This window comes from Arvicola amphibius, chromosome 8 (genome assembly GCF_903992535.2).
Source record: "Arvicola amphibius chromosome 8, mArvAmp1.2, whole genome shotgun sequence".
NCBI classification, from domain to species: Eukaryota; Metazoa; Chordata; class Mammalia; order Rodentia; family Cricetidae; genus Arvicola; species Arvicola amphibius.
The window spans coordinates 83917218-83943340 of NC_052054.1; the positions used below are offsets into that span (position 1 = coordinate 83917218).

At 48.7% G+C, this 26123-nt stretch overlaps 1 protein-coding gene across 5 annotated transcripts in view; it reads right to left on the reverse strand.

Annotated features, from left to right (window-relative positions):
- Window positions 1-2524: 2524 nt before the first annotated feature.
- Ankrd27 (ankyrin repeat domain 27) overlaps window positions 2525-26123 on the reverse strand; it is a 52208-nt gene continuing 28609 nt past the window's right edge. For 4 of the 5 annotated variants that reach the window (XM_038339042.2, XM_038339043.2, XM_038339044.2 and 1 more), the window contains 16 exons: window positions 25735-25862; window positions 25189-25271; window positions 24357-24472; window positions 23726-23818; window positions 21401-21598; window positions 19100-19159; window positions 18858-18977; window positions 17543-17587; window positions 14504-14626; window positions 12588-12785; window positions 11658-11777; window positions 9562-9723; window positions 7830-7941; window positions 5334-5412; window positions 5075-5147; window positions 2525-3753 (listed from right to left, as the gene is read on the reverse strand). In XM_038339042.2, coding sequence (XP_038194970.1) covers window positions 3526-3753; window positions 5075-5147; window positions 5334-5412; window positions 7830-7941; window positions 9562-9723; window positions 11658-11777; window positions 12588-12785; window positions 14504-14626; window positions 17543-17587; window positions 18858-18977; window positions 19100-19159; window positions 21401-21598; window positions 23726-23818; window positions 24357-24472; window positions 25189-25271; window positions 25735-25862 — 1938 coding nt within the window. In that variant the 3' untranslated portion in view covers window positions 2525-3525. Of the gene's footprint in view, window positions 3754-5074; window positions 5148-5333; window positions 5413-7829; window positions 7942-9561; window positions 9724-11657; window positions 11778-12587; window positions 12786-14503; window positions 14627-17542; window positions 17588-18857; window positions 18978-19099; window positions 19160-21400; window positions 21599-23725; window positions 23819-24356; window positions 24473-25188; window positions 25272-25734; window positions 25863-26123 lie in introns of those variants that run through there. The other variant, XM_038339046.1, reaches the window with a different exon arrangement.

Consider the following 26123-nt stretch of genomic DNA (forward strand, 5'->3'; position numbering starts at 1 on the left):
GAGCAGTTGCGGTGTTTCAGAATCACAGGCAGTTCAATAAAATCTGCATTTTGAATAATTTTTCCCTTCCTTCCAAAAGCTTTTAAATGGTGGCTGTGCAGGTTTACCCTTTGCAGCTGGGCTGTTAACATGGGTGGAGAAATAGGAGCTGTACCAGCATGCTTCAGCAGCCAGAGACATCAGGGGAGTGAAACTGGGCAGCCGAATCTGCTTTAAGATCTGAGCACATTAAGCCGGGCAGTGGTGGCACACGCCTTTAGTCCCAGCACTCGGGAGGCAGAGGCAGGCGGATCTCTGAGTTCGAGACCAGCCTGGTGTACAAGAGCTAGTTCCAGGACAGGTTCCAAAGCTACAGAGAAACCCTGTCTTGACAAACCAGGAAAAAAAAGATCTGAGTACATCCAGCATTCTTTAGGCAGAACTTGTAGAAGCAGGGACGATTCCTTTTCCTGTAGGTAGCATTTCAAATTCCCAGCTTTTGATTTATTTTACTTTCCAGAGGTGTTGAGTTTGCTTATCCAACAAATACCATTCTGATCTAAACCAACTAGAGTGGCGCTTGTGCAAATAACTAAGACATGCTGGGGTAACCGTTGGACAGTGCCATGTTTACAAGAGGAGTAGGCTAGGGTGATGGCTCCGTGCTGACCAGCTTGGGACACAGTTCTTTGGGCAGCTTACAACAGTCCTCTAGCCTCAGAAACCTACACATGAATCCCCTATAAGCACACAAACATACATGATAAAAATAAATCGAAAAAATGCAGATAAGTGAATTGTCAGTTTGTGGTCGATCTGCTGACGGGTTTCGTGGGTGGTTTTGGTCCAGAGGGTTTTTGTTGAATATGTTTTGGGTTTGTTGTTGCTGTTCTCAGACTGATGATTTCCCGCCTCCACATCTCTAGTGCTGAGATTACATAAGTGTACCACACCTGGTCTTTGTGATGCTGGGAACTGAACACAGAACTTCATGAGTGCTAAGTAAACAGTGCACACCTTCAGATTACCAGTTCTGCTTAAAATTTGCTTTATGGCTCATTGATATGGAATGATAGAAAGATACCCGACATGTCTCTGCAAGTTTTGTTTCCTTACAGTCACCAGTCCTGATGCATGAGGTGTGTTGTTGAAGACACATGGGAATGGGAAGTTGACTGTACAAGGATGGGGTCCTGAAGACAGCTAACAGGCTATGAGCAGTCAGCCTGCAGGCAGGGCACTGGCGGTACTTGGAATACAAACAACACAGGTTTGAGTATGGCCAATTTTAATGGTCATGTCAACATTTCATTTTAAGTGGGGAAAGCAACTGCAGAAACACATGGAAGAATAATTGCTCCAGTACTCAGCGCAGTGGTTAGCAAGTGAGCCTGCGCCCTGAGGAGTGTACTGTAAGCTGAAACTCTGCTTGGCTGCCTGTGTCTGCCTCTTTAGAATCTGCCCTGATGAGCCATGAGGTCACAGAGCCAGAGCAGCACACATCAGTAACGTGGGTTTGTTAAAAAGTGAAAAAGTAAGGGCTGGAGAGATGGCTCAGCTGTTGGCACTGGCCACTTTTCAGAGGGTCTGGATGGGATACCCAGCACCCATTGGACACCTCACAGCCACCCAGAACTCTGGTCTCAGGGGTCTGATGCCCTTTTCTTTCTGTGTGGTCATGAGGCAGGCAGAAAAGTGGGTCAATACCCATTCTCATTAAGTGGGAGAGAGAAGAGTCAACAACCCAACAGAGCACCTGTGCTCATTCTGTGCCAGGAGGCTACATCCATTCTTTTCCTGTTTCCTGTACAGTGCAGACCTGTAGTCCCAGCTCCTTGGGAAATCAAGGCTAGCCTGGGTAACTTAAGTAAACCAGGAGTGTCTGTGGGCAAACTTGAGAATTGTGTAGCCATTGAGTCATCTCCATTGCATTAATCCTGAGCGGGTGGATGGGTGATGGTTTGCTCTGAGTGATCGAGGTGAGTGTGCTAGTGACTCTTAATTACAGGAGACACTGCGTCCATCCAGTGAAGACTGCTTTCACACAGCAGTGTTGTGCAGGACTATCCTTTCAGCCAGACTACACCATGCTCATCGTCAGCTGGCCCACGTGCAAGGATCATTGCGGCTGGGTGGGTGTGTTGAATGTTACTGTTCCTTTACAGTAGGGGTGGGGGTGGCAGTCATGAGACCCTGAGCTGAACGTGCACCACCTCCTCCAGCCTGTGACTGCACATGGCCTGCGGGAGGGACTAGCGTGCATATACAGAAAGGCAAGGAAAGACTAGGGAAGGGGGCTCCATCTACACAGGCAAGATTCCTCACCATGACCTTCCACAGTGTGACTACTTTTAAGGCTTCTCACCCATTGCTCTGTAAGGAAGCTCAAGCTCAGTAAACTCAGTTGGTTCCCCAGAGTTTGTCATTGGAACCTCAGGAAAAAGGAATGGGCAAATTCCATCTCCCTCGGGGGGAAATTTTCACAATAGGTTTACAGAAGGGTGGCTGAGGAACTACACAACAAAATAAAAAAGCTTACATGACATGCTCAAGAATCATAGAGTTTACTGTTTTCTTTTCCATCATTTGGCACATATCCAAGGCACATTAGAAAATTAGAAATCATAAATTACTTTGTAGAAAAATAATCAGCCCCTCCCTTCTATACATCCACACAGATCTCCAAGAGTGTGCACAAAGTCATTTCCTCTTTACAATGTCCTCTGAAAATGGACTCAGGATGAACCCATGTTTGCAACTTTAGGATCAGGAACATAAAAAAATAATAGAATCTATAGAAAGTTATAAAAAAGAATCAATGGCAATGAATTCTAACTTAAACTCTGACCTGGCTTGTGCTGTAAATTTTGAATTTGAATCAAAAGATTTAAGATGTGCCAAAGCTGCTCTCCAGTAAACCATCCGTCAGGTGTGCTGTCAGGGAGGCTCTTAACGGAAAGGAGTGTGAGCAGAAACTGCTACAGGTGCACACGTGCAGTGAGCCAAGTGTCCGTGTTGGGGAAGTGACAGCCAACCTTCCCCATACATGTGGTGTAGAACAAGGCAAAATGGCAGGTCCTTTTCAGTGGGATGGACATCAAAATGGCATTCAGGCACTTCCCAGATCAAGTGTTTCCAGGTTCCATTTCTTCATCCCAACAGGATGCTTCTCCGCCTGGCATCCAGTTCCACAGGACTGACATTGCTTCTTTTGACTCTCCCGGACATGAGGATCTTTCTAGCATAGGGCTTGCCTGCTTATCCACACCACAGACACCCAGCACCTTCCAGCCAAAGATCAGAATCTGATGGTGTGAAGCCTTTGCTCATAACCAGGAAATCCAAATCCTAAGCTGAAGGGGCTCATTCATTCCCTCTTACTCCTTTTCAAGTATATTAGTTAGCTTTGAAGAGGAGCGAGGGTGGTAAGTCCAAGGGACAGTCTCAAGCTGGTTATTTAAAGTATGCTTCATTCTAATCTGCATCCACGCTCACCATCTTACTGCAAACTCATGTCTCGGTAGCAGATTTACCAACCCCTTACTGCTAAGATTGAGAAACACCGCCCTCTTGGGTGGTCAGGTGGCCAGTCACCTCTGGGAGCTGGGGTATGGCTGTGTCATTGACCGTGTGCCGGCGGACCATCCGCCTGTGTCCAGGAGCATGCCTTGGTACAGGCCTCTCTGGGATCCCCTTGTTTCCTTCCTCAGAAGCCCGGCATCTGTTCTGGTCTGATGAGTCATTCTGAATTCCCGAGACTCTTTGCTTCTCTGGCTGAAGAAGAAAAAAAATTGAGGTTATGGCTGTAGTGTGTGTTTTAAACCACCACTAAATAGCATCAGCTCTAGCTGATTACACACTGATAACCCCACAGACACGGTGACAGTTTGATGTTCCTGTGACAGGTGACTGTCATGCTCCATGACACACACACAAAGTGCTTTGTGTGTTTTTCTCCTTTTCCCCCACTTTTAAAGGATTTTTGTTTAGTATGTATATAGTATTCTGCCTGCATAAATCCCTGCAAGCCAGAAGAGGGCACCAGATTTTATTATAGGTGGTTGTGAGCCACCACGTGGTTGCTGGGAATTGAACTCTCTTAACCTCTGAGCCAACTCTCCAGCACCACTTTGTGTTTCTAATCTCTGGTCAGTGTGTGCTGTTGCTGCTCCTGCGTTTCCAGCAAGGAAACCTCATAGTACGGGTATCTGACTGTCACACAGCAAGGGAAGAGCACACTTGAATGACCCTCAACAAAATGTTCTATCCCTGCTCCTGGGCAGGATACCTAGCAAAGCTATGGAACATTAAATATGAAATCACACTTCGTTATGTAAGCACACATGGCAGCTCACACTAGTAACCCTGGCCCTTGGGAGACTGAGGCAGGAAAATAACCATGAGTTTGGGGACAGGCTACATTACTATGAAATTCTGTCTCAGTAAAGGGGGGTGCTAAATTTGCCACACTAATTGTTAAGTAGATTCTCTAAAATGATCATCTGTAAGTTTTATGTATCTGTCCCAGCAAACCTGTGGTGAGCATGCCATTCTTTCTACAGCAGCTGGGAAAGGCAGAATAGACTGTACATCAGAGTTTTTCTAATCAACTGATTCAGTAGGAAGTTGGGTACATAAAGAACCATGAGGGGTTATAACATTACATTATGCATACACTGTCCATATTTCAAATATTAAAAGGCAGTAAAATCTGGACTCTTCTCTCTGTTCACACTGAGTTGCAGCTTCCCATGTACACCACAACTCTGCACATCTCCTCGACTTTCTTGGCTCAGGACTGTAATTTTATAAGTTTTGGAGACCAGGTCTCACTACGTAACCCTGGCTGGTCTTGAACTCAAGAGATCCACCCACCTCTGTCTCCCAAGTGCTGGGAGCAAAGGCATGCACCACCATGCTTGTCCACAGCTGTAATGTAAAATTTACTCCTAAGTCCACACTCCTGCTTCATGGTAGAGCTGAAGTTTCAGCTGCTGCTAATTCTTACAGTGAAGGAGGACTGTTGCGGAGACATGTCCGCTGTGGGTTATTTTTGAAGAAGTCGGGTGATAAGCCCTGCTGAGTAATCACTCACCTCCTGCAGAGAACCTCCAGAAAGATCAGGCACACTTCTATCCCTTCCCAGAGTTTCCTTTGAAGTTCTTTCCCTGAAATGCAAAGTAAACCAAGTGTTAATCCAAAACCAAGTTAAGCATCTGGGTAATGGTTGGAAGTCTTTTGCCGGCCACAAGATGGCAGCATTGCAATGCACAGTTAAAGCTGCACACTTCAGCATCCCCTTGAAGCAAACCTCCCCTCAGAACCACAAACGTTCACTGAAACTAGATACTCACTGGAGCCGCGCCCCAGGGTTAACGAGGCAAAACTGTCTCCTAAAAGGCTCTTCTGGCAGGTTGTACATTTTGGGATTCCCTGGGGAGGGGGGGGACAGTAAAACGTGAAAATTTGTAAGTAAAAGGAAACGGGCTGGGTGTGGTGGCGCACACCTTTAATCCCAGCACTTGGGAGGCACAAGCAGGTGGATCTCTGTGAGTCTGAGGCCAGCCTGGTCTATAAAGCAAGTTCCCAGACAGGGCTACACAGAAACCATGTCTCAACAAACAAACAAACAAACAAACCTGTAGCACAAATAAGTTCTCTGATTTCCTAGCTCAACAAAACTAAGTGTGAAATCTGCTTTAAAAACCTGTACCTAGTTGTTCCTTATGCAAACCCTGGTTAGAGAGCCAAGTCTACATACTGATGCTTCTCAGCGGTGGCTGGTTATGGCCAAGGTCACCCTGGGATTATCTAGGAATGCGAGAGGGTTTATCTACGTGGTTGCAACTGCATTCAAACTCAGTTTTGAAAAGCTCATAAGACAGAATCCCTTTTAAATAACCTTTTAAAGAGAAAGTATTCGGACTGGAAAAATGGCTCAGCAGTTAAGAGCACTGACTGCTCTTCCAGAGGACCTGGGTTCAATTCCCAGCACCCACGCGGCAGCTCACAACTGTCTGTAACTCCTGTTTCAGGGGATCCGACACCCTCATCTGGATATACTTGCGGGCAAAACACCAGTGCACATAAAAATAAAACAATGAAACTCCTGCAAAGAACAAAAATAAAAAAAGAGCAAGTACTCAGTCAGAGACTGTTGGCCAGTGCCTGTTTCAATCACCACCACTGTTGGTGCCCTGCAAATTCGAGCCAAGAAGGGCTGGGGAGACAGCTCAGCAGTTCAGGTAGTTAAGAGGGTGTACCACTATTAGAAAAGATACAACTTCGGCTGACAGATGACACACAGCCACCTGTCCTGTAACTCTGCTTCCAAGGGTTCTGTTGCCCTCCTCTGGACTCCATAAGCACCTGCACTCAGATATGTGCATATATACATACCTAAAAACAATCTTAAAAGAGGGCAGGAGTAGTTGGCAATCACCTAACAAGTGCAAGGTCATAGGTTACATCCTCATCACAGTGGAAAAAGGGAAAATCCTTAGGGCAGTGGTTCCCAACCTTCCTAATGCTGTGACCTTTAATACAGTTCCTCATGTTGGGATGACCCTGACCATAAAATTCTTTAATTCCAAAACAGCTCTTCACCCGATGAATCATGATCTAGCATGGTTTTTATGGTCCCCATGTCCCTCCACATCATGACAAAATTACACTTTTCATTTATAATTAAATGAAAACAGGGGTAGGAGCATGACTCAGTAGTAGAGCACCTGCTTGGCATGTATGAAGCCAGAGGTTCATGCCCAACACCACAGAAATGCCAAAACACACATACGTATGTATGTATATATATATATATATGTGTGTGTGTGTGTGTGTGTGTATATACATATATATACTGTACTGTATATATATATTGTACATGTTATATATACATATATACATACACACATATATACATACACACACACATATGTGTGTGTGCTGGGGAGATATCTTGGTTGGTAAAGTGCCTGCCATGGAAGCATATTGGGAGCAGTAAGACCCAGATCCTGAATTTCTTGTAATCCCCTGATCTGAGTGCCTACAGCTGCTCTGAGCACGAGACCTTCAGGAGTTCCTGATGGCAGGAGAGTGGTTTCTGGTGGGTTTGGCTGGGGCGTGGCTATCTCTATATAATCTGCCCCTGAAGACAATAAAGGGGGCATTCTTGGGGAATTCAAGGATGACCCGTGTCTCTGTCTCGCTGTCTGTCTGTATCTGTGTATTTTAACCTCCTGCCCCTTGCCCGAATCTCGCGAACTGGGTGCCAGCGCACCAAACGCAGACACGGGGGCGCGGTGCATGGCAATTGGAGGTCTCCACCGAGATTTTGGCAGAAGCATGCAGATCTGAGCTCCTACCTCAGAACAAAAGTCTCAGTGGTTCAGAGCACTGGTTTCTCTTCCAGAGAGCCCTGGTTTGGTTCCCAGCAACCACATAGTGACTGCAACTCCAGTTCCAGGGCATCTGATGCCCTTCTAGTCTCCAAGGGTACCAGGCACACACATGGTGCATAGATACACATGCAGGCCAGGTGTGGTGGTATATTCTTGTACTCTTAGCATTGGGGAAGCAGAGACAGATAAAGAGTCCTGCTTTGCTGGCCAGCCAGCCTTGCCTACTCCAGCGGCTCCAGCCCAGTGGGAAGCCCTCTGAAAAACAAGCTAGGTGGCTCTTGAGGAATGCCACCAGGGTTGACCCAAACACACACACACACACACACACACACACACACGCTCGCTATCATACACACACACACACAAACATACACACACACTCAAAATGTAATACACCAACTACTCAGGAATTCCCAAATGGACCCCGATTAAGAATTTAGAAGTACTTACATTTTTTTCTGATCTTAACGGTCACACATTCCTTGTGGTCTGCCTCAGCGACATTGTTTAAGGATGCAACACAACTTGGTACTACCTGCAGCAACTCCATTATTTTTGAATCCTGCAGTTGGAGAGGGAAAATGTCACCCTCGCCCTAACTTAGCTCTGCAACAACAGCACAGCAATGAGAACACATCCGGGCCGTGCCTGCTGTCCCAGCACTTAGGGCTGAGGCTAGAGAACAGCTTGAGCTGAGTTCAAGCTTGGGCAACAGAGAAACTCTGTTCCAAATAAAGATTCTGTTCTTCTTTTAGGAGCCCCTCTGGCCTTCACTAGGAACCCCAGCCTGCATGTTAAACTGGGGTAAGCACAGTAGGGCTGTCACTAATGGTTATTAGGAGACTGTTCAGGAGCCACTGCCCAGCCCACAATAGATCATTCTCGGCACCACCCGTCTTTGAGAAAGTACTAAACAAAAAGTTATACGCTATCTGTTAAGTAACATCAACCCTCACAGGTACTTCCACCCATTCAAGGACACCCAAAATTCACCAACACCTGACACACCTTACAGTATATCCCATCTCTAGATTAAGGCAATAAGAGACAATATTTAAAAGTTTTTTCCTTTTGAGGTGCTAGGGATATTACCCAGGACCTTGCACCTCCAGCCCCTCACTGGGGGATTCTAGGCAGGGGCTCTGCCGCTGAATCACACCCCAGCTTCTCACCGGGAGATTCTAGGCAGGTGCTCTACCCACTGAGCCATGTCGCCACCCTTAAAATTAAATAGGCCTATAATAAGTTGGATTTATAGTGACTTTAACATCTCCATTGGGTCAATCAGCAACCAACTAGCTGTCTATTTGGAGTTTAAAGCCGAGATTTACCATGAAGACAGGATCAGAGGAAAGCAACTTTCAGCATGATTGGCTGGAGGGAGCAGTAAGCTGGGGAATCTAAATTCTCTCAGGATCTGAGGAATTTAAATCCCTACAAACTAAGACTCTCCAATATGCTAAGGGCTGGCCAATCCATCATGGCGTCTACCCTGCCACTTCCCAGATGTGACAGCATCTATGTGTTCTGGACCAAAGTGTCTAATAGTGGCAACGGATAGGTGCTCTGCCTTCGCTCGGGCCTTGGGACTACCCTAGAAAGGATGCGCACTGGCATTGTGAGCATGTCCCACCAGGTGACAGTGGCTGGTATCCAGCCCGGCCAGTGGACATCTAGCATGCTCACTTAGCTCAGCACAGCACCAAGGAGCCTGGCTGTTGCCCTCTTACACCTAGCTTGAACACAAGGGCTCTACAGCAGTGTGTTTCAGGAAGCATAGTGCTCAGCCCGCGAAAGCCGTGCATCACCAGGGCTCTACAGTGTGCTTCAGGGAGCACTGGTGCTCAGCCCGAAAAAGCTGCGCATCACCAGGGTTCTATGGTGTGTGTGCTTCGGGGAGCACTGGTGTTCAGCCTGCGAAAGCCGCACATCACCAGGGCTCTACGGTGTGCTTCAGGGAGCATGGGTGCTCAGCCCGAAAAAGCTGCGCATCACCAGGGTTTTACGGTGTGTGTGCTTCGGGGAGCACTGGTGTTCAGCCTGCGAAAGCCGCGCATCACCAGGGCTCTACGGTGTGCTTCAGGGAGCATGGGTGCTCAGCCCGCAAAAGCCGCGCATCACCAGGGCTCTACAGTGTGCTTCAGGGAGTACTGGTGCTCAGCCCACGAAAGCCGCGCGTCACCTGTTCTGCGCAGTCCACGGCCGTGTACTGCCTCTTGTTCAGGATGTCAACAGATGCTCCGTGGAACAGAAGCAGCTCCACCACCAGGGCATGCCTTCCCAGCACAGCCTCGTGCAGGGCTGTGTTGCCTTTGTTGTTGGAAGCATTGATGGCGGCCCCGTGCTAGGAGAGAGATGGGGCAGGAGATGCAGAATCTATGTGACTGCTCACTATAAAATTACTTATGTAATTAAAAATTTCCTTATGTGTGCCACAGCATGAATATGGAGGTCAGAAAACAACTCTCTGGTTGATCTCTCCTTTCTGTCTTGTTTCTGCTGCTCTACTGCATAAGGGAGCATCTTGCCAGTTCTCCTGTCCCCGCCTCCCATCTAGAGGTTGGACTGCTGGGATTATAGACATGAACCACAGGGCATCCACATCTTTTTTAAAGGTTTATTTATTTTTATTTTATGTGTTGGAATATTTGGCCAGTGTGCATGTGTGTGCATTGTATGCATGCCTGGTGGCTCTGCAGGCCAGAAAAGGGTGCCACATACCCTGGAAATGGATGGCTGTAAGCCACTGTGTGGGTGCGAGGAACCGAACTTGGATCCTCTGAAAGAGCAGCCAGTAAGCTGGACATGGTGGCGCACACCTTTAATTCTAGCACTTGGGAGGCAGAGGCAGGCGGATCTCTGATTTCAAGGCCAGCCTGGTCTACAGAGTGAGTTCTAGGACAGACAGGGCTACACAGAGAAACCGTGTCTCAAAAACACAAAAATAAAAACAAAAAAGGAAAGAAAAGAAAAAGAAAAAAGAAAAGAAAAGCCAGTGCTCTTACTGTGGCTGAGCCACCTCTCCAGTGTCTACCTTTCCCTGGATCCCGGGCTGGAGTTTAGAATTTAGGGAGTTGCGCTTGCACAGGTACTTCTACCTGCTGGGTCATCTCCCAGGACCATAAACTTATTTTCAAAAGACAGGGTGAAACACACCTTTAATCCGAACACTCAGGAGGCAGAGGCAAGCCTGTCTCTTTGAGTTTGAGGCCAGCATGTCTACCTGGTTTGTTCAAGGCCAGCCAGAGCTACACAGTGAGAACCTGTCAAAAAGGAAAGTAGTCTGTCTTTGAGATGATGTCACTAAGTAGCCCAGGCTGGTCTCAAACTCAGTCTCCTGGGTGTTAGGATTACAGGTGTGTGATTCACTAGAAAATTCTTGCAACTTCTTTTTAAAAATTAAGTTGGGACTTTTTTGTCTTCCCGTTCAGTTTTTAATGATGTGCACGTGTGTATGGTTGTGTGGGTCTGCGCGGAGGCGCACAGGTGCCTAGAGGGGCCAGAAGCGGCAGATAACTGGGGCTCTCATTTCCGGTGGTTGTGGGCCACCTGATACGGTGCTGGGAGCCAGAGTCAGGTCCTCTGTAAGACTAGGAGCCTTGACTGCTGAGCCATCTTGTTAGTACCCAAATCAAGGTTTTAAGCAACAGTTTTCTTTTAACAACAATTTCCTATGTTAAACAGAAAAATGTTTTCTTAAATTGCCGAGGATTAAAGACAGCAACAGTTCCCAGCAACATCAGACCACTCACAACTGCCTGTTAACGCCAGTCCCAGGGGAACCTGTGCCTTCTTCTGGTCTCTGTGGGCACTGCATATACATGGCATACATACATACATGCAGGGCAAAACACAAACACACATAAAATAAAAATAAACAAATCTTTAAAATCTATAAAAACAAAAGTTGTTTTAAAAAGTCTAGCTGGACGGTAGTGGCTCATGCCTCTACCTCCCAGCACTCAGGAGGTAGAGGCAGGTGGTAGAAAAACCTTGTGGCCGGGCAGTGGTGGCGCACGCCTTTAATCCCAGCACTCGGGAGGCAGAGGCAGGCGGATCTCTGAGTTCGAGGACAGGCTCTAGAAACTACAGGGAAACCCTGTCTCAAAAAAAAAAAAAAAAAAAACCAAAAAAAAAAAAAAAAAAAAAAAAAAGAAAGAAAAACGTGTAGATTTTGAAACTACAAAACCAAGAAAGGAGGGAGGGAGGGAGGGAGGGAGGGAGGGAGGGAGGGAGGGAGGAAAAAGCCTGGAATGGCAGGTAGGGGAGGGCTCTCACCTGCAGCAAGAGTGCAGCGACTTCATGGTGGCCACCAGAGCAGGCATAAATGAGGGGCGTGTTCCCGCCGAGGTCCTTTTTATTAGGTTTTGCACTGGAGTCTAAGAGGCATTTTGCCACCTAGTTCAGAGAAGAAAAAAATGTCAATCTTAATTATAACTTAGGAAAAGAAGTCTTTCTCCTCAAGGAAATGGACCCTCTGGAGGACAGAGATGACTAGCAGAGGAAGAAGTCACTTCTCCAGGGGTCAGCTCCGTGCCCACAATGCACCAGGCACTGGGTTTCCATCTTCACTTCTGCCTATGGAGAGTTTGCAGCCATTGCTTCCAATGCATGGTGGGAAGCAGCCTGCTGAACATCCGAGAGGTGTGCTGACTGGAAACATGGTCCTGCCTTTAAAACCCAAAGGGGAACGTCCCACTGCAAAGGGAAACATGCACACACAGACACCTTCCCAAAGGAAACAGACTTTAGGAAGCCACTAGGTTCAAAGCCAGGTGCAATGGCACACAGTTGTAATCCCAGCACTCAGGAGGCCGAGGCAGGAGGACTGAAAGTTTGAGACCAGGCTGAGTTACATACTAAGACCTCGTCTCAAAACGAAACAAAGACTAATAACTGTAAGCTTCTGTACTGGACTGCTATTATACAATAATAAGCTATTTTGCACAGATCTAATAAACTATTTTGCACAGTGATCGGCTCCATGGCAGAAAAGGCTCATTCTTGCTGCAGTCAGAATCACAGTGGCAGCTCTGATTGGCAGTGGGGAGGGCACTGGTATCCCCCAGGTGTGGGGTCCCACTGTGGGAAGAAAAGAAATGCTCTGTCCTCTAGGACTCCCTAAACCCTGTCCCAGCGCACCGGCACTAAGTGAGGGTCTTGCCAAAACCAAGCACCTACTCGGCTGCCCAGGAAGTAGGGCCATACCTGGAAGTGGCCCTGCTGGCAGGCCAGGTGGAGCGGCACAGCTTGGCTTGCATTTCTGGCACCCGAGTAGGCACCGTGCTTCAGCAGGAGGGGGACGAGGTCCGTCCGGCCATGCAAGGCGGCCATATGCAGGGGAGAGCAGCCGTCCTGGTTGGTCACGTTGACACCAAGGCCACTGGCAGGAATCCTTGCCAGTTTCTAGTGAAGGCAGAGGATGTAAATAAATGGCATTAACACTTAAGAGGCTAGGGCAGGGGTGGCGATGGAAGCCACCTCCCTGCTACTCCCTCCTGACTCCTACACAAATTCTAGGATCACCGAGGGATCTGGATTCAACATGGCCCATGAGTGACTTCCCAATTCTTTGGAAGGAGATGAAACAACAAAAGACTGACTTCTATTTTTCAATAAAATAAGCCCTCCACAAAGATGCCTTATCATGCTAGGCTCCAAAGAGACAAAACGTACAAATGAAGGATTGGGCAGTCCATGAAATGTCACGAGAAAACCAAGCCTATTCAATAAAAAAGACGGGAACATAGGGTGGTGGTGGCAGATGCCTTTAATCTCAGCACTTGGGAGGCAGAGGCAGGTGGATCTCAGTGAGTTTGAGGCCAGCCTGGTCTACAAAGTGAGTTCCAGGACAGCCAGGACTGTTACACAAAGAAATCCTGTCTTGAAAAACCAGGGGGGAAAAAAGGACTGGAATGATCAGGAACCCACACAAGCACACTGGGCACCAACCCTAACTGCAAACACAAACTGGAAGGCGTCATAGCCAAGAGAAGCAAGGGTCATTCGGTGGAACAAAACGCTGCTCATGGCAGTGCTCGGCAACGAGGCCAGTTACCAAGGAAACGCACATCAGCGCCAGGAGTGACAGAGCCTAATGCCAAGGAGACTGTAGGGATGGGAAGAGTGGGGGCTTCATGAGCAGGGGTACTGATGCATAAACACAGTCTCTCTCCGTGATGGTGGAAGACTATGTGTGGAAGCTGGCAGGGGTGGGTAGCACACAGCTGTATTCCCATCACGTGGGTAAAGTAGGAGGGTCAGGAGTTCAAGGTCATCCTTAGCTACAAAGTGAGTTTGAAGCCAGACTGAGATTACAGAAACAAATCAGCTACAAATCTGCCAAAACTCCTGAGACAGTCAATACATTCCTCACCTCGCCACTTCCCTTTCATTCCTAGCATGAAACTGCCTTCTTATCCCTTAGCTTTAAAGTCACGCTGAGAGGAGAGGAATCAATCAAAAGGCAAATAGATCTGCTCTGTAGAGCATCTCATTGAGAACAAACATTAAACTGTATGCATTCAAGGTTGGATCTTACTACCTGTAAGTCACACCTTTAAAAAGGTGTGTGTGTGTGTGTGTGTGTGTGTGTGTGTGTGTGTGTTTAGGGGTGGATGGCTCAGTGGCTGCTCTTCCAGAGGACCGGAGTTCAGTTCCCAGCACCCACACGGCAGCTCACAAACATCTGTAACTCCAGCTCTAGGGCATCTGACGCCATCTTCTGACCTCCATGAGCACTGCACACATGTGGTACTTGAATAAACATGCCAGCAAAACACCCATACGTATAAAATAAAAAGTCTGGCAAGCCATGGTGGTGTGTGCTTTTAATCCCAGCACTTGTGGTACAGAGGCATGTGAATCTCTGTGAGTTCAAGGTCAGCCCCGTCTACACAGTGACATCTAGTCAGGGCTATACAGAGAAACCCTGTCTCAAAAATAAATAACAGGTGGGCTGAAAACCACCAAAGAAGGGATGATGTTCTCCTCATCACATGACTGATCAGCCCCTGGGGATGTTTGTGTCACTCAGGCATGACTTAGAGAACTTCTTAGGCAGAAAGAACAACACGTGCCTCCCACCACTCCACCCTGTCCCACAGATACAGGCAGAGGCGAACCTTCTGGACTGGAGCACACTTGGGGCACTGGCATAAGGGGTGACAGAATTCAAGATCCACTGTGCTGATGGCCTCATCCACATCGTCCAGGTCATCCTCTGTCCACTCCAAAAGGTAGCGAACCTGGTGGTAGGCAGAGAGGAGAACCAGGAACTTGATTATTCTGATGCCTTTACTAGTAGATATGCACGCACACACGTGCACACACTTTCCAAATCAGCTCCTTGGACCACTGCAGTCACTGACAAAAATCATTTGTTCCTCAACAATAAATCTAGGCTCCACCTGTGTTCAGGCCATTCTGAGTTCCCTGGGTAGCATAGAGGGATTAACCTGTCATTGTCTAGCATATTAGTCTCTGCCACATTAAGAGGGACAGACTGAAGGGAGGCAGGCGGGCAGGCTGTCAGACCCCGGCCCTGAGTATACACCCTTACACCACCTAAACAGGTCAGTTCCAGATGCTCCCTTACCGCCCAACAGAAATCTCATGATAAGTGTTCCGTGCTGTGCTACATACAGAGTGCACCCCAGAATCCCCAGCCCCCCACCGGGGTCCTTCCACTGGTACATGCCAACATGCGTGGCAAAAGCAAAGAAACCCCCAGACTGGGCATGCATGGGTTCCAGCGCAGGCTAGTTGCTAGGATCTGAAACCTGAAAAAGACAGCCTGTGTGGTGGCCCACACCTGCAATCCCAGCACTCAGGAGGCTGAGGCATGAGGGTTGCAAGTTCAAGACCAGCCTGAACCACCCAGTAAGACCCTGTTCCCCCAAAAGAAAACTATCAATAATAATTTGAGAAAAGAAAGCAGCCACAGACATGCATTTCTCAGCTTCACTGCTGGTGTCCAGGCATCACCATGTGTCTGAGAGGGGGACAGAGCTTGCGGGGAACCCCATCAATGCCAAGCCTCCTGTCCCCCATGGTCCTTCTGGATCCTACGCAGGGGTGGCAACTACAAAACCAGCCAGCTCTGCTCACAAGTCAGGGTAGGAACCAGATGGGCAGATGGCCTCAAGAGGGACCCTTGTGACAGCACAAGAAGGTCAATCTGGACGGTGACTTGGGACACTGCATAGGATGTCACTGTCCAACCCCTTTCCACAAGGGGCCTAAACCCCATTTGCCCCCAGTGGGAGCAGAGTAGATGGTCATAACCCGGGCTAGTCATTGCTTCCCACAGACTATAAAAAGGGCTCCTACAGCGGCTTTTAAGAACCTAGAGACCACAGGAATGCTGGGTTCTGCAGAGCTGGTCTCATGAATGGAATAACCTAACACCAGCTAGGTGCAGACACCGAGACAGCAGCCCGTCCCAGAGGCTGTTAGAATGCGACCCCACAATTCCTGTTTACCGCCTCTGCGATGGTTTGACTAGGAAATGCCCAGTGCAGGTTAGATGTCTATACCCCAACTAATGGTGCAGCTTTAGGAAGTGGGGAAACCGTAGGGGGTGGGGCCTAGCTGGAGGATGCAAGTCACTTAGGGGTGGACCCTTGTGGAGGGGGTCTGTAGTGTCTAACACTTTATACCCTCTAGCTCTGCCTTTTGAAAAACTATCATTGTACGTATGTTTGTGTGTGTGCACATGCATGCCTGGGGGGGCGGGGGTGTCATATACATGCCACAGTGAAGTGTGGAGGTCAGAGCGGAAGACAACCGGTAAGTCGGCTGTCTCCTGACATGGGTTCCAGAGCAAGCTCAGGTCACAGCCAGGCCTGTGCAGCAAGCCCCTTCGCTCACTACGCCATCTCATAGGCCCTCTCTCTAGAGCTTTCGTCAGCCACAAAGTGAAGAAATTCCTGGCCCAAATGCATAAACCCCAATGACTCTGGTCAGTTCCCTGAGACTGGAAGCTGCAACAAATCGGTTTGCTCTCAAGTCGTCTTGTTATAATAACAGAAGGAGCAAACATGGCCCCACTCAGTCCTCAGTGAAAAGGCACTTATAAAAAAAGGTGTATTCATTATTTTATGTGTGTGTGTGTGTGTGTGTGTGTGTGTGTGTGTGTGTCTGCATGAATCTGTACCACATGTGTGCCTGATGCCCACAGTGGCCAGAAGGTGTTTAGATTCCCCCAGGACTGGAGTAGGTGGCAGCTGTAAGCCACTAACGTAGGTGTTGGGAACAAAGCCTGGGTCCTCTAAAAGAGCAGTGGGTGATCTTGACCACTGGGCCGTCTCTCCAGGCCCCAGAAGCACTCTTGAAAGCTGTAACACGCCCTTAGAAGGTGACTCATTCAGTGCTCCGGGTTTGCTGCTTTCAGAAAGCCAATGGAAACTGGCGGGGGAAGACTTGTCTCTACCGGCTGCTGCTGTTGTGAGCCCCGGCCCTGCTTGTGACATCCCAGAGCCCCAAGCCTGCTGGCCCAGGAGTCCAATGTCCACAGACTGTCTTCACTGAGACTCATGCAACCCTGGCTTTGTTTGGCTTTCCCATTCCTCCCATTCCTGTAACCTTGGTCTGGATTCTTGCCAGCATCACTTTGACTCCCAGAAGGGCCCTCTCTAGAAGGCAGGACCCTGCTTGCTAGGAACTTCCTCCCTGGATTAGCCTAGCATCACCATGACAAAGTACACGCAAAGTCCATGTAAAGTAAATGCAAAATACATGCAAGCTTCCCGGGGAGCTTGCAGGGAGGCCGCATAGCGAGAGGATCAAACTGAGGTCACTACACAACTGAGAGCTCTAAAGATGCTCTTCCTCGGGATTTTAATCTCAAAATGTCCCTCATAGGGCCTTTGTCCCTCCTGTTTTGGATGCCCACTCACTAGCTGCGGCGTTCTGATTCATGTCACACTGAAGTTGGTGGAGCCTCCAGGAGCCTGGACTTAGATGTGGGATATCCTGCACTAGGGACAGGCCTTTGGGGGGTTCCCTTTGCTTCCTGGGCCACCCCATGTGAAGAGCAGCTGCCTCATGCTCCCAAGCACCACAGTGTCCCTGCAGTGATGGACTGAACCCTCTTCCTCTTCAGTTATAAACATCAGGTATTTTGACACACAGTGGGCAGAAAAACACTCTGAAAAACTCACCATTTCGAGATCTCCATCAGCAACCGCTCTTAGAAGCTTTTCTACCTTAATGGAAGGAGAAAGCAAGTCAGGGAAATGGTTTAATAATAAAATAACAATGGGAATGACACTAGCATTCTGAAAACCTGGTAGCCTTCTCTCTAGGTCCAGCGACTAGGTTGGCACCTTTACAATGTGTCCCCAAGACTGGTCATCTAGATGCCCGGCAGCTGCACAGAACCCTCCCGCTTAATATAAACCAGAGTGCTACTTATGTGGGAGGTGAGACGACAGTGACCCTAACACAAGATGACTTTCTTCTTTCGGTTTGGTGGTACTAAGAACAGAACCTATGGCATTATGCATCCTGGGCAACTGCTCTGATGCTGGGATAAACTCCAGGGCTCTTTACTTTGTATTTCAAGACAGAGGCTCACTAAGTTCTTCAGGCTGAGCTGTGAACTCACACTAAGGCCCCAACCTTGGGTTGTGGTCTTCCTGCCTCACCCTCCTGAGTAGCACACGTAGGTATCTGCCCCCAGCTGCAGGGTCAGGATCCTTTCTGAAGAAGCCAGCTACCCCGACACACTACTTCATACACCCGGCTCTCATACTTTGCTAGATACAGAGGGTGTGAGAGTAGACGCCCCTCCCAAGAACCATCGCAGGCCTCTGAGAGGCTGGAGGCCCTGTCTGGGGGCACACCTTGGCTGTCTTTTCTGTGGCTCTACATGAAGCTCACTGGATGCTTTGGGGGGAGGGTGACCCCTCTGGGGTGATCAGTGACCCATGAGAGGAGCAATGGGACAGGGATACAATGGTTCACACCTCTGCAGAAGGATGGGACAGATTGGTTGCGTTGATACTGAACAAGCATTAAGAACAAAAGGAAAAAGACAAACCATAAACTTTTACAAAATATGAGCCGTGTACATGTCAGGCTGTAAGGGATGAAGTAGGCCGGGCCTCACAGGGATGCTCCCACAGTGGAGACAGAGGATGTACTAAGAGAGTTGGAAGTTGGAGCTCTCAGCTATCTTTATACAAGCACATTTGTTTTTCTTAGGCTACAGTTTCTTCATCTACTTTTTGTTCTGCCCCATCTCTGTGTCTCTGTGCCCCCCCACCCTCTCTTTCTCTCATACACACATTCCAAAAACTGCTATGGAGAACAGATCCAGAAGAGCCAGAAAAGGTGAAGACGACGACGTGGCATGCAGGTGGGCGCATCTCAGAGGCATTGACCTTGGAGCCACAAACCAGCTGATTTGTAAGCAGGCTGCAGGCTGGCCCAGCTCTGGCTAGCCTACAGGGTCCGCCCATGTAGGAGGCTCACCTCCCTGTAGTCCTTTTTGACTTCTTCTTGCCTGAAGCTCGCCGAGATGGAAGAAAAGCTGGAAGTGGAGGAGCCCTGGCTGATGGAATCCACGGAGCATGTGGGGGACAGCGCAGGGACCTGTGGGAAGGCAGCAGGGGCAACGAAAGGGACATGGGCATGGTCACAGGCATGTCAGGTTAGAGGAGGGGTGCCAGGCTCGTGATAGCAGGAAGCATGGCCCTACAGACTTAGCAACTTACCTCAGAAGGCCTTGGCCTCCGTTCAGAGGACAGCTGATGGGCTTCCATGATAGACAGAATCTAGGTGACAATGAGGATAGGAAAGGCATCCAATGAGAAGGCTGTAACATCCCCAGGCTCCTCGGCCTGCCTGTCCCCAGGGGACATTGCTGGAGATGGTCATCGGTCTATGAAAAGGCTCATTTGGGGGTCCACAGAGACTGTCGTGCAGGTGAAAAGCAAGTGCTACCAAGCCCGACCAACCGTGTTTGATACCCTGAGCCTACGTGTTAGAATGAGAGAATTTCTGTACCCTCACCCACAAAATAAAATTTAATATGTAATATTTTTAAAGCTAAAATTTGCAAATAATTGTTGAGAATTTTCCCACTATTTTTAAGATGGCGTGGTTTTTTTTTTTTTCCCCCTACCAGACGTCAGTCTGTTTTATACTGGTGGGGCTGGGCTTCACAAAGGAGCTGTCTGCTAAACGTCCCCTGCAACCTTTCTCCTCTTGTGATCGGAAAGAGTCTTCTGAACAGACATTTTGAGACCTAGAGTACTCTACTACTGGTCACACATGAAGAGATAACTTTAGGACTGGCTGAGGAACCCTACTGAAGATGGCTGCTACCATGGATGCCTGAGTCCCTACTGAAGAAGGCTGTTACCATGGATACCTGACTCCCCACTGAAGATGGCTGTTACCATGGATGCCTGAGTCCCCACTGAAGCTGGCTGCTACCATGGATGCCTGAGTCCCCACTGAAGCTGGCTGCTACCATGGATGCCTGAGTCCCCACTGAAGCTGGCTGCTACCATGGATGCCTGAGTCCTCACTGAAGATGGCTGCTACCATGGATACCTGACTCCCTACTGAAGATGGCTGTTACCATGGATACCTGACTCCCTACTGAAGATGGCTGTTACCATGGATACCTGACTCCCTACTGAAGATGGCTGCTACCATGGATACCTGACTCCCTACTGAAGATGGCTGCTACCATGGATGCCTGAGTCCCCACTGAAGCTGGCTAGTACGACGGATGTCTGAGTCTGATGCTCTCTTCCTCTTATTCCATTTATTGTTAGAGCTGGTTTGAAAGTTTGACAACAGCAAGAATCTTCAGGGCCTGGAGCGATGGCTCCGTGGTTAAGAATATTACATGCTGACTGCTCTTCCAGAGGCCCCAAGTTCAGTTCCCAACACCCACATCGGGTGGCTCCCAGCCACTAGTAACTCCAGCTCCAGGGAGATCTCGTGCCCTCTTTTGGACTCTGTACTGACATATGTATGCATTCACACAGACAAGCATGCATACACATAATTTAAAATAAAATAAGTAGGGCTGGAGGGACGGCTCAAGGGTTAGAACACCTTACTGCTCTTCCAGAGGACCTGGGTTCCATTTCCAGCAGCCACGTTGGGTGGCTCACAACGGCTTGTAACTCTAGTCCTAGAGGATCTCATGCACTTATCTGGCCCCCAAGAACACAATACATAGAGATACATATAAATTAAAAAATAAATTAATTTTAAAAGAAGTATTTAACACCAGAGAGCAGTTGCATACAACTTTAATCCTAGCACTTGGGAGGCAGAGGCAGGCAGAGCTCTGTGAATTCGAGGCCAGCCTGGTCTACAAAGTAATTTCCAGGAAATCCAGGGCTACACAGAGAAACCCTATCTCAAAAAACCATAAATAAACAGATAGATAAAAATCTTTTTTAAAAAAAGAAAACATGCCTTATGCCCTGCAAATCCTCCATACCTTCAGACAGATGGAAAAGCCAGAACTTCCTCCTCTTCCTCAAGACCAAGTCTAGAGGCACAATAATCCCAGCACTTGGGAGACTGAGGCAGGAGAATTTCTGTGAGTTCAAGGCTAAATACGAGACTCAGTCTCTAACTTATCTAATTCAGCCGTTCAATTTCGGGCCAAACTAAAATGCAGTTTCTAGAAGCGGAGACGAAGGGAGAGGAGGCGGCGCTTGTCCCTGCAGTGTCTTGCCCTCCGTTTGCTTTCTGTGGCTCCTCACAGCCACCGTCCAGTCTCACACAGCACATAGTCCCGGGCCGGGAGAGGCACAACACTCAGGCCGGAGCTGAGTCTGCCAGAAGCTGCTCCTAATGACAACACTGAGAGAAACTGCCAACAAAACTGGAAACTCTATCCACCAGGAAAACCCATTAACGACGAGGTCCCAAATAGAGCAAAAGGATGGAGCTCGGGTGCTAGCGTTCACTTTCTCAGGAAGGCCAGTCTGTGTGCGGATTTTTTTTTAATAGTCACATAGCTATTCAGAGATGGAAAGAGCTACCTTTGAGTTCAGTGCACACTTGAGTGGCGTTTCTTTCAGTCTGTTCTGGATCTCTGTGGGGGCTCCATTCTGCAGCAGCGTCTCTATGATGCTCTGGTAACCCCAGCGTGCAGCAACGTGCAGGGCTGTGTCTCCTTTCTCGTTTCCGATGTCCAACCTGCAGGCCTGGACATCATAGTAGACCAGAGCCTTCACACACTGCAAAGACAGCAAAATCATCGTTCTCGAACATGACGGAGGGCCTAGGGCAATGCCTGTGCTGCCCTTTGCCGTGGACCATGCCGCAGTTTGACTGAGGCCCCACTCACCAAGATGAAAATACAGAAACTAGCAGTTATAATTCAAGGGTTCCACATTCCCTGATCAAGACACCTCATTTTTTTCCCCAAAGGACCCCAACTGGGTCATTGGTACAGAATTTGTCTAAAATCCCCCAGTGGGGGGGCTGGGGACGTGGCTCAGTGGTAGAGCACCTACTTAGAATCCCCCAGTGAGGGACAGGGGTGTGGCTCAGGGGTAGAGTCTCTGCCTAGAATCCCCAGTGAGGGGCTGGGGGCGTGGCTCAGCAGTATAACCTTTGTCTCCTAGTCTAGCATGCAAGGAGGCCTTGGGACAATTCCCAATAACAAGCAAAATATGAGGGTGAAAAAAAAACCAAAAAAACAAAAATTTACCAATCGCCAGTCAATAAGAGAGTAAGTAGCCTTGCTTATACGCCCAGTGTTTGGAAAACTGAATGGGCTTGAGGAAGCCTGGATAGCAGACAGAGATGCCTGTCTCAATCCAAAAAATAGTAAGTTTTCAAATTTGCAAAACAAAGTTGTACTACTGCAAATTAATTATGTATATTGGAAAAACCTTTAAGAAAATGAAATTAGCCAGGTGGTGGTGGCGCACGCCTTTAACCCCAGCACTCTAGAGGCAGAGGCAGGTGGAACTCTGTGAGTTCAAGGCCAGCCTGTTCTACAGAGCTAGTTCCAGAACAGCAGTTAGGGCTGTTACACAAGGAATCCTGTCTCAAAAAAAAAAAAAAAAAAAAAAAAAAAAAAAAAAAAAAAAAAAAAAAGAAAAGGAAAGAAAGAAGAAAAGAAAAGAAAATGAACTTAATGTTTAGTAGACTGCAGAACCATCCAAAATGAATCTCAGAGCAAGGGCTGGGTAAGTATTCACCAAGAAGGTTATACATAGATAGGTGACTCTAGTTGGAACTGGAAATGACTTTTCTTACTATAGAGGAGCAGTTACATAGACAGACACAAATTACATGACATTAGATACAATTCAGATTTTATATAAAGACATCTGTGGTAAACCTACACCTTTGACCCCACTACTCATTGAATAGACCATACAGGAGGTCCAGGAGGTTCAGTGCTCTCCTGGGCTACACCATAAGACTAGGAAGGAGGTGTGTAACTCTAGAAATGGGAGGGGAGTCTGTGATGAACATGTGCATAGTAAAGTCAGGGGAAGAAGTAGAAATCTCAGAGTTCCTCCATGCTAGCATAAAATGTGGAGGAGTTAAGAGTCAGGTGGTCATGTGGGTGATTAAAACTGATTTAACTTCAGGGTGAGATCATGAACAATTAGGTCTTTAATTTCTCCAGGTATCAATCACATCTATAAAGCTTTTGACATTTAAATGTTGTAGATTACATGGCCAGCAGGTGGCGCCACAGGTGCGCACTTGCTACACCAGCCCAGGTTCCATCCCGGAACCCCTGCAAATGTCAGCTTGACAAACTAGAGTGCTCTGGGAAGACCGGAACCTCAGCTGAAATGCCTCCATCACATTGGCCTGTAGGCAAGTCTGTGGAGCATTTTCTTGATTCATGATTGATCTGGTAAGCCCCACTGTGCACCATGCCATCCCTGACGGTCCTGGGTTGTATAAGAAAGCAGGCTGAGCAAGCCACGATGAGCAAGCCAGTAAGCAGCATCCCTCTATGGCCTTTGCTTCAGTTCCTGCCTCTGGGTTCCTGCTTTGAGTTCCTGTCCTGACTTCCCCCAGAATGGACTGTAACCTGTAAGGTGAAAGAAAGACTTCTCTTCTCACGTTGTGTGTGGTCACAGGTTCATCACAGCAATAGAAACCAATCTAGGACCCGGTAGGAGGAGAGAACAGGTTCCACACAGCTGTCCTCTTCTGCCCTCCACACGTGTGATAGCCCCTGTCCCATGGGGCTCATACCATAACCACACAGAAAAAATTACATACTAACGTTTCGATAACTATCCGCACGCAACCCACCACGGGGCTAGTTTCTAATCTTCACCAGGGAGAAACACGTAAAGCAGTGGTTGGGCGCAGCGGGGGCCACTTACGTCCTCGTGCCCGTAGGTGCAGGCCAGGTGCAGCGGGGTGTTGCCGTTGTTGTCCTGCACCTCCGTGCTGGCCTTGTAGTGCAGCAGCAGCAGCTGAGAGGAGAGAAGACAGGCTATGTGCCTGATATTCCAAAAATCTGAAACATCTGAGTATTAAGACGTGGGATCCTCAACCTATACCCCTGTTAAATTTATGCCACTGCAGGCTGGCAAGGTGGCTAAGCAGATAAAGGCACTTGTCACCATGCCTGACAACCTGAGTTCAAGCCCTGGGATCCACGTGGTAGAAGGAAGAGAGCAGATTCCTGCAATTTTCCCTTTGACCTCCACATGTGCACAGTGGCTCATATGCACGCATACATATGTAACACACACATAAATTATGACATGCTCACTGCTTCCTGTCAAAACAACGTTTAAAAGAAAAATGTCTAGGACCCTGCCCTTCCCTCCCTGAGATGATCAGGAAGTTTCCCATCTCAGCCCATCTCCAGGGAGGTGCCTCGGCCTCCGGGGTCCTTGTGCCTGGCAGTAGTAGAGCCAGCCTTGGACTAGGGCATGGTACCGCCACAAAGTCCCTACACAGAGAGGGATCGGCTGCGCAATGCTCCACACACCCCTGCCCACTCACCGTCACGCTTTGGAAGCCTTTCTGACATGCCAGATGGAGGGGAGTGGACCCATGGTAGTCGGTGGCGTTCACTATGGCACCTTTGGAGACCAGGAAGTCAATGAGGGACGCCTGACCTGCAGAGCAGAAGGAGCTCTCACTGGAGGAAGCCGAGTGGCTTCCAATGACGATACTGCCTCACTCTCGATAGCCCTGACACAGTCCCAGCTGTCCAGGAGCCGGAGCTGACATGGGTCAAACACAGAAGACTTGAATCACTGTAGGATGCCCTACAAAGGGATCGCACCCTGGTCTACTTCAACAGCAAGAACGCCAATGGGCCAGGGGCTCGAGGGATGGCTCAGTGACTAAGAGCACTGGCTGCTCTTCCAGAGGACCCAGGTTCGATTCCCAACACCCACATGGTGACTGACGACATTTGTACTCCAGGCTCCTAGTTTTGAGATGGAGTCTCACTATATAGCCCAAACTGGCCTTGAACTCATAATCCTCCTGCCTCAGCTTCCTGAGTGCCTGAGATGACAGGTCTGTGCCATCACACTTGGCTCAATGCTGTCTTTAAAGACGGAGATATGTGAGCCCCAAACCACAATTCTGAGATCGTCTTAGCAGACATTCCAGCCTGTCCTCACTGACCAGTCCCCAAGCCTGGAGGGCCACACCAGTGCTCCTCCAGCCTGCGAGGTGGCACAGTGGCTAACAGGTTCGTGGGGATACTTATCCGTCAAAGGGACCCTTGCCGGTACCCCATCAGCTGGGCCCCCACTGGCTTTGGGGTACTAATCATCCTTTTGTCTCAATAATTCATAGCAGCCAGCCCAAGGCCACATACCACAGAGGGCAGCCACATGGAGGGGTGTTTGACCCCGGTCATCTCTGGAGGAAGGAGTGACAACCGATGGATCATTCAACCTCCTGAAACAGAAAGAAGATGGGGAAAATACAACAGATAAAGGCACGGCAGAGCCCTCCCCACCAGGCTGCCTGAGACGAGGTCAAAGTGGATGCCGTCCAAGAGGAGAGCCTCCCCCACTGGTAAAGGATCAGGCAGAGGTGCCTCTCACTCTCCCGGGCGCTGAGGATCAGAGGCCTGTGGCTCCAGCGTCCTTCCCCACTGACCCTTTAGGCCTCGACATGACAAAATCGCCCACCAAGCATAATGGGAAACCAAAAATGGTATCAGAAGAAACTGGCATTCGCCCCTCTCCCTCTTAAAAGCTTTTGTGAGGCTCAGGCAGGACCTGTGCTGAGGATGCGGAAGAGGCAGGCGTCTCCCTGCACTCAGGACACAGCCAACAACTGCGGGGCAATGGGAAGAGCCTCCTCTGCACCCTATGAATTCTCACCCGGGCTCTTTGTGCCCTGAGGCCCATCTTACCCAGAGACAAGCTTCTCACAGTCCTCGCAGGAGCAAAGTGGGTGGCACATCTTTTGCATAGTGTCTTTGTCCTGGTCCTCTTGGCTCAGGAGTCTTTCCACCTCTTTCTGGTTACCAGACGCAATGTGCTAAATAAAGGGGCATCCAAACAGTATCAATGCTAAAGCATCGTTTGCTTGCCTTAAGGGGTCTTGAGGTTTGCTTTCCGCTTGATTTAGCAGTATGCGACTGGACCCAGGATGTCACACACCCCAGGCAAGCACTCCGTCGTGGAGCCACATCCTGGCCCTTCTTCTACTCAGACAGGGTCTCACTAAGTTGCTTATGCTGGCCTTGAACTCACTCTGTACACCAAGCCGGCCTAGAATTTGTAAGCCTCCTGAGTCACT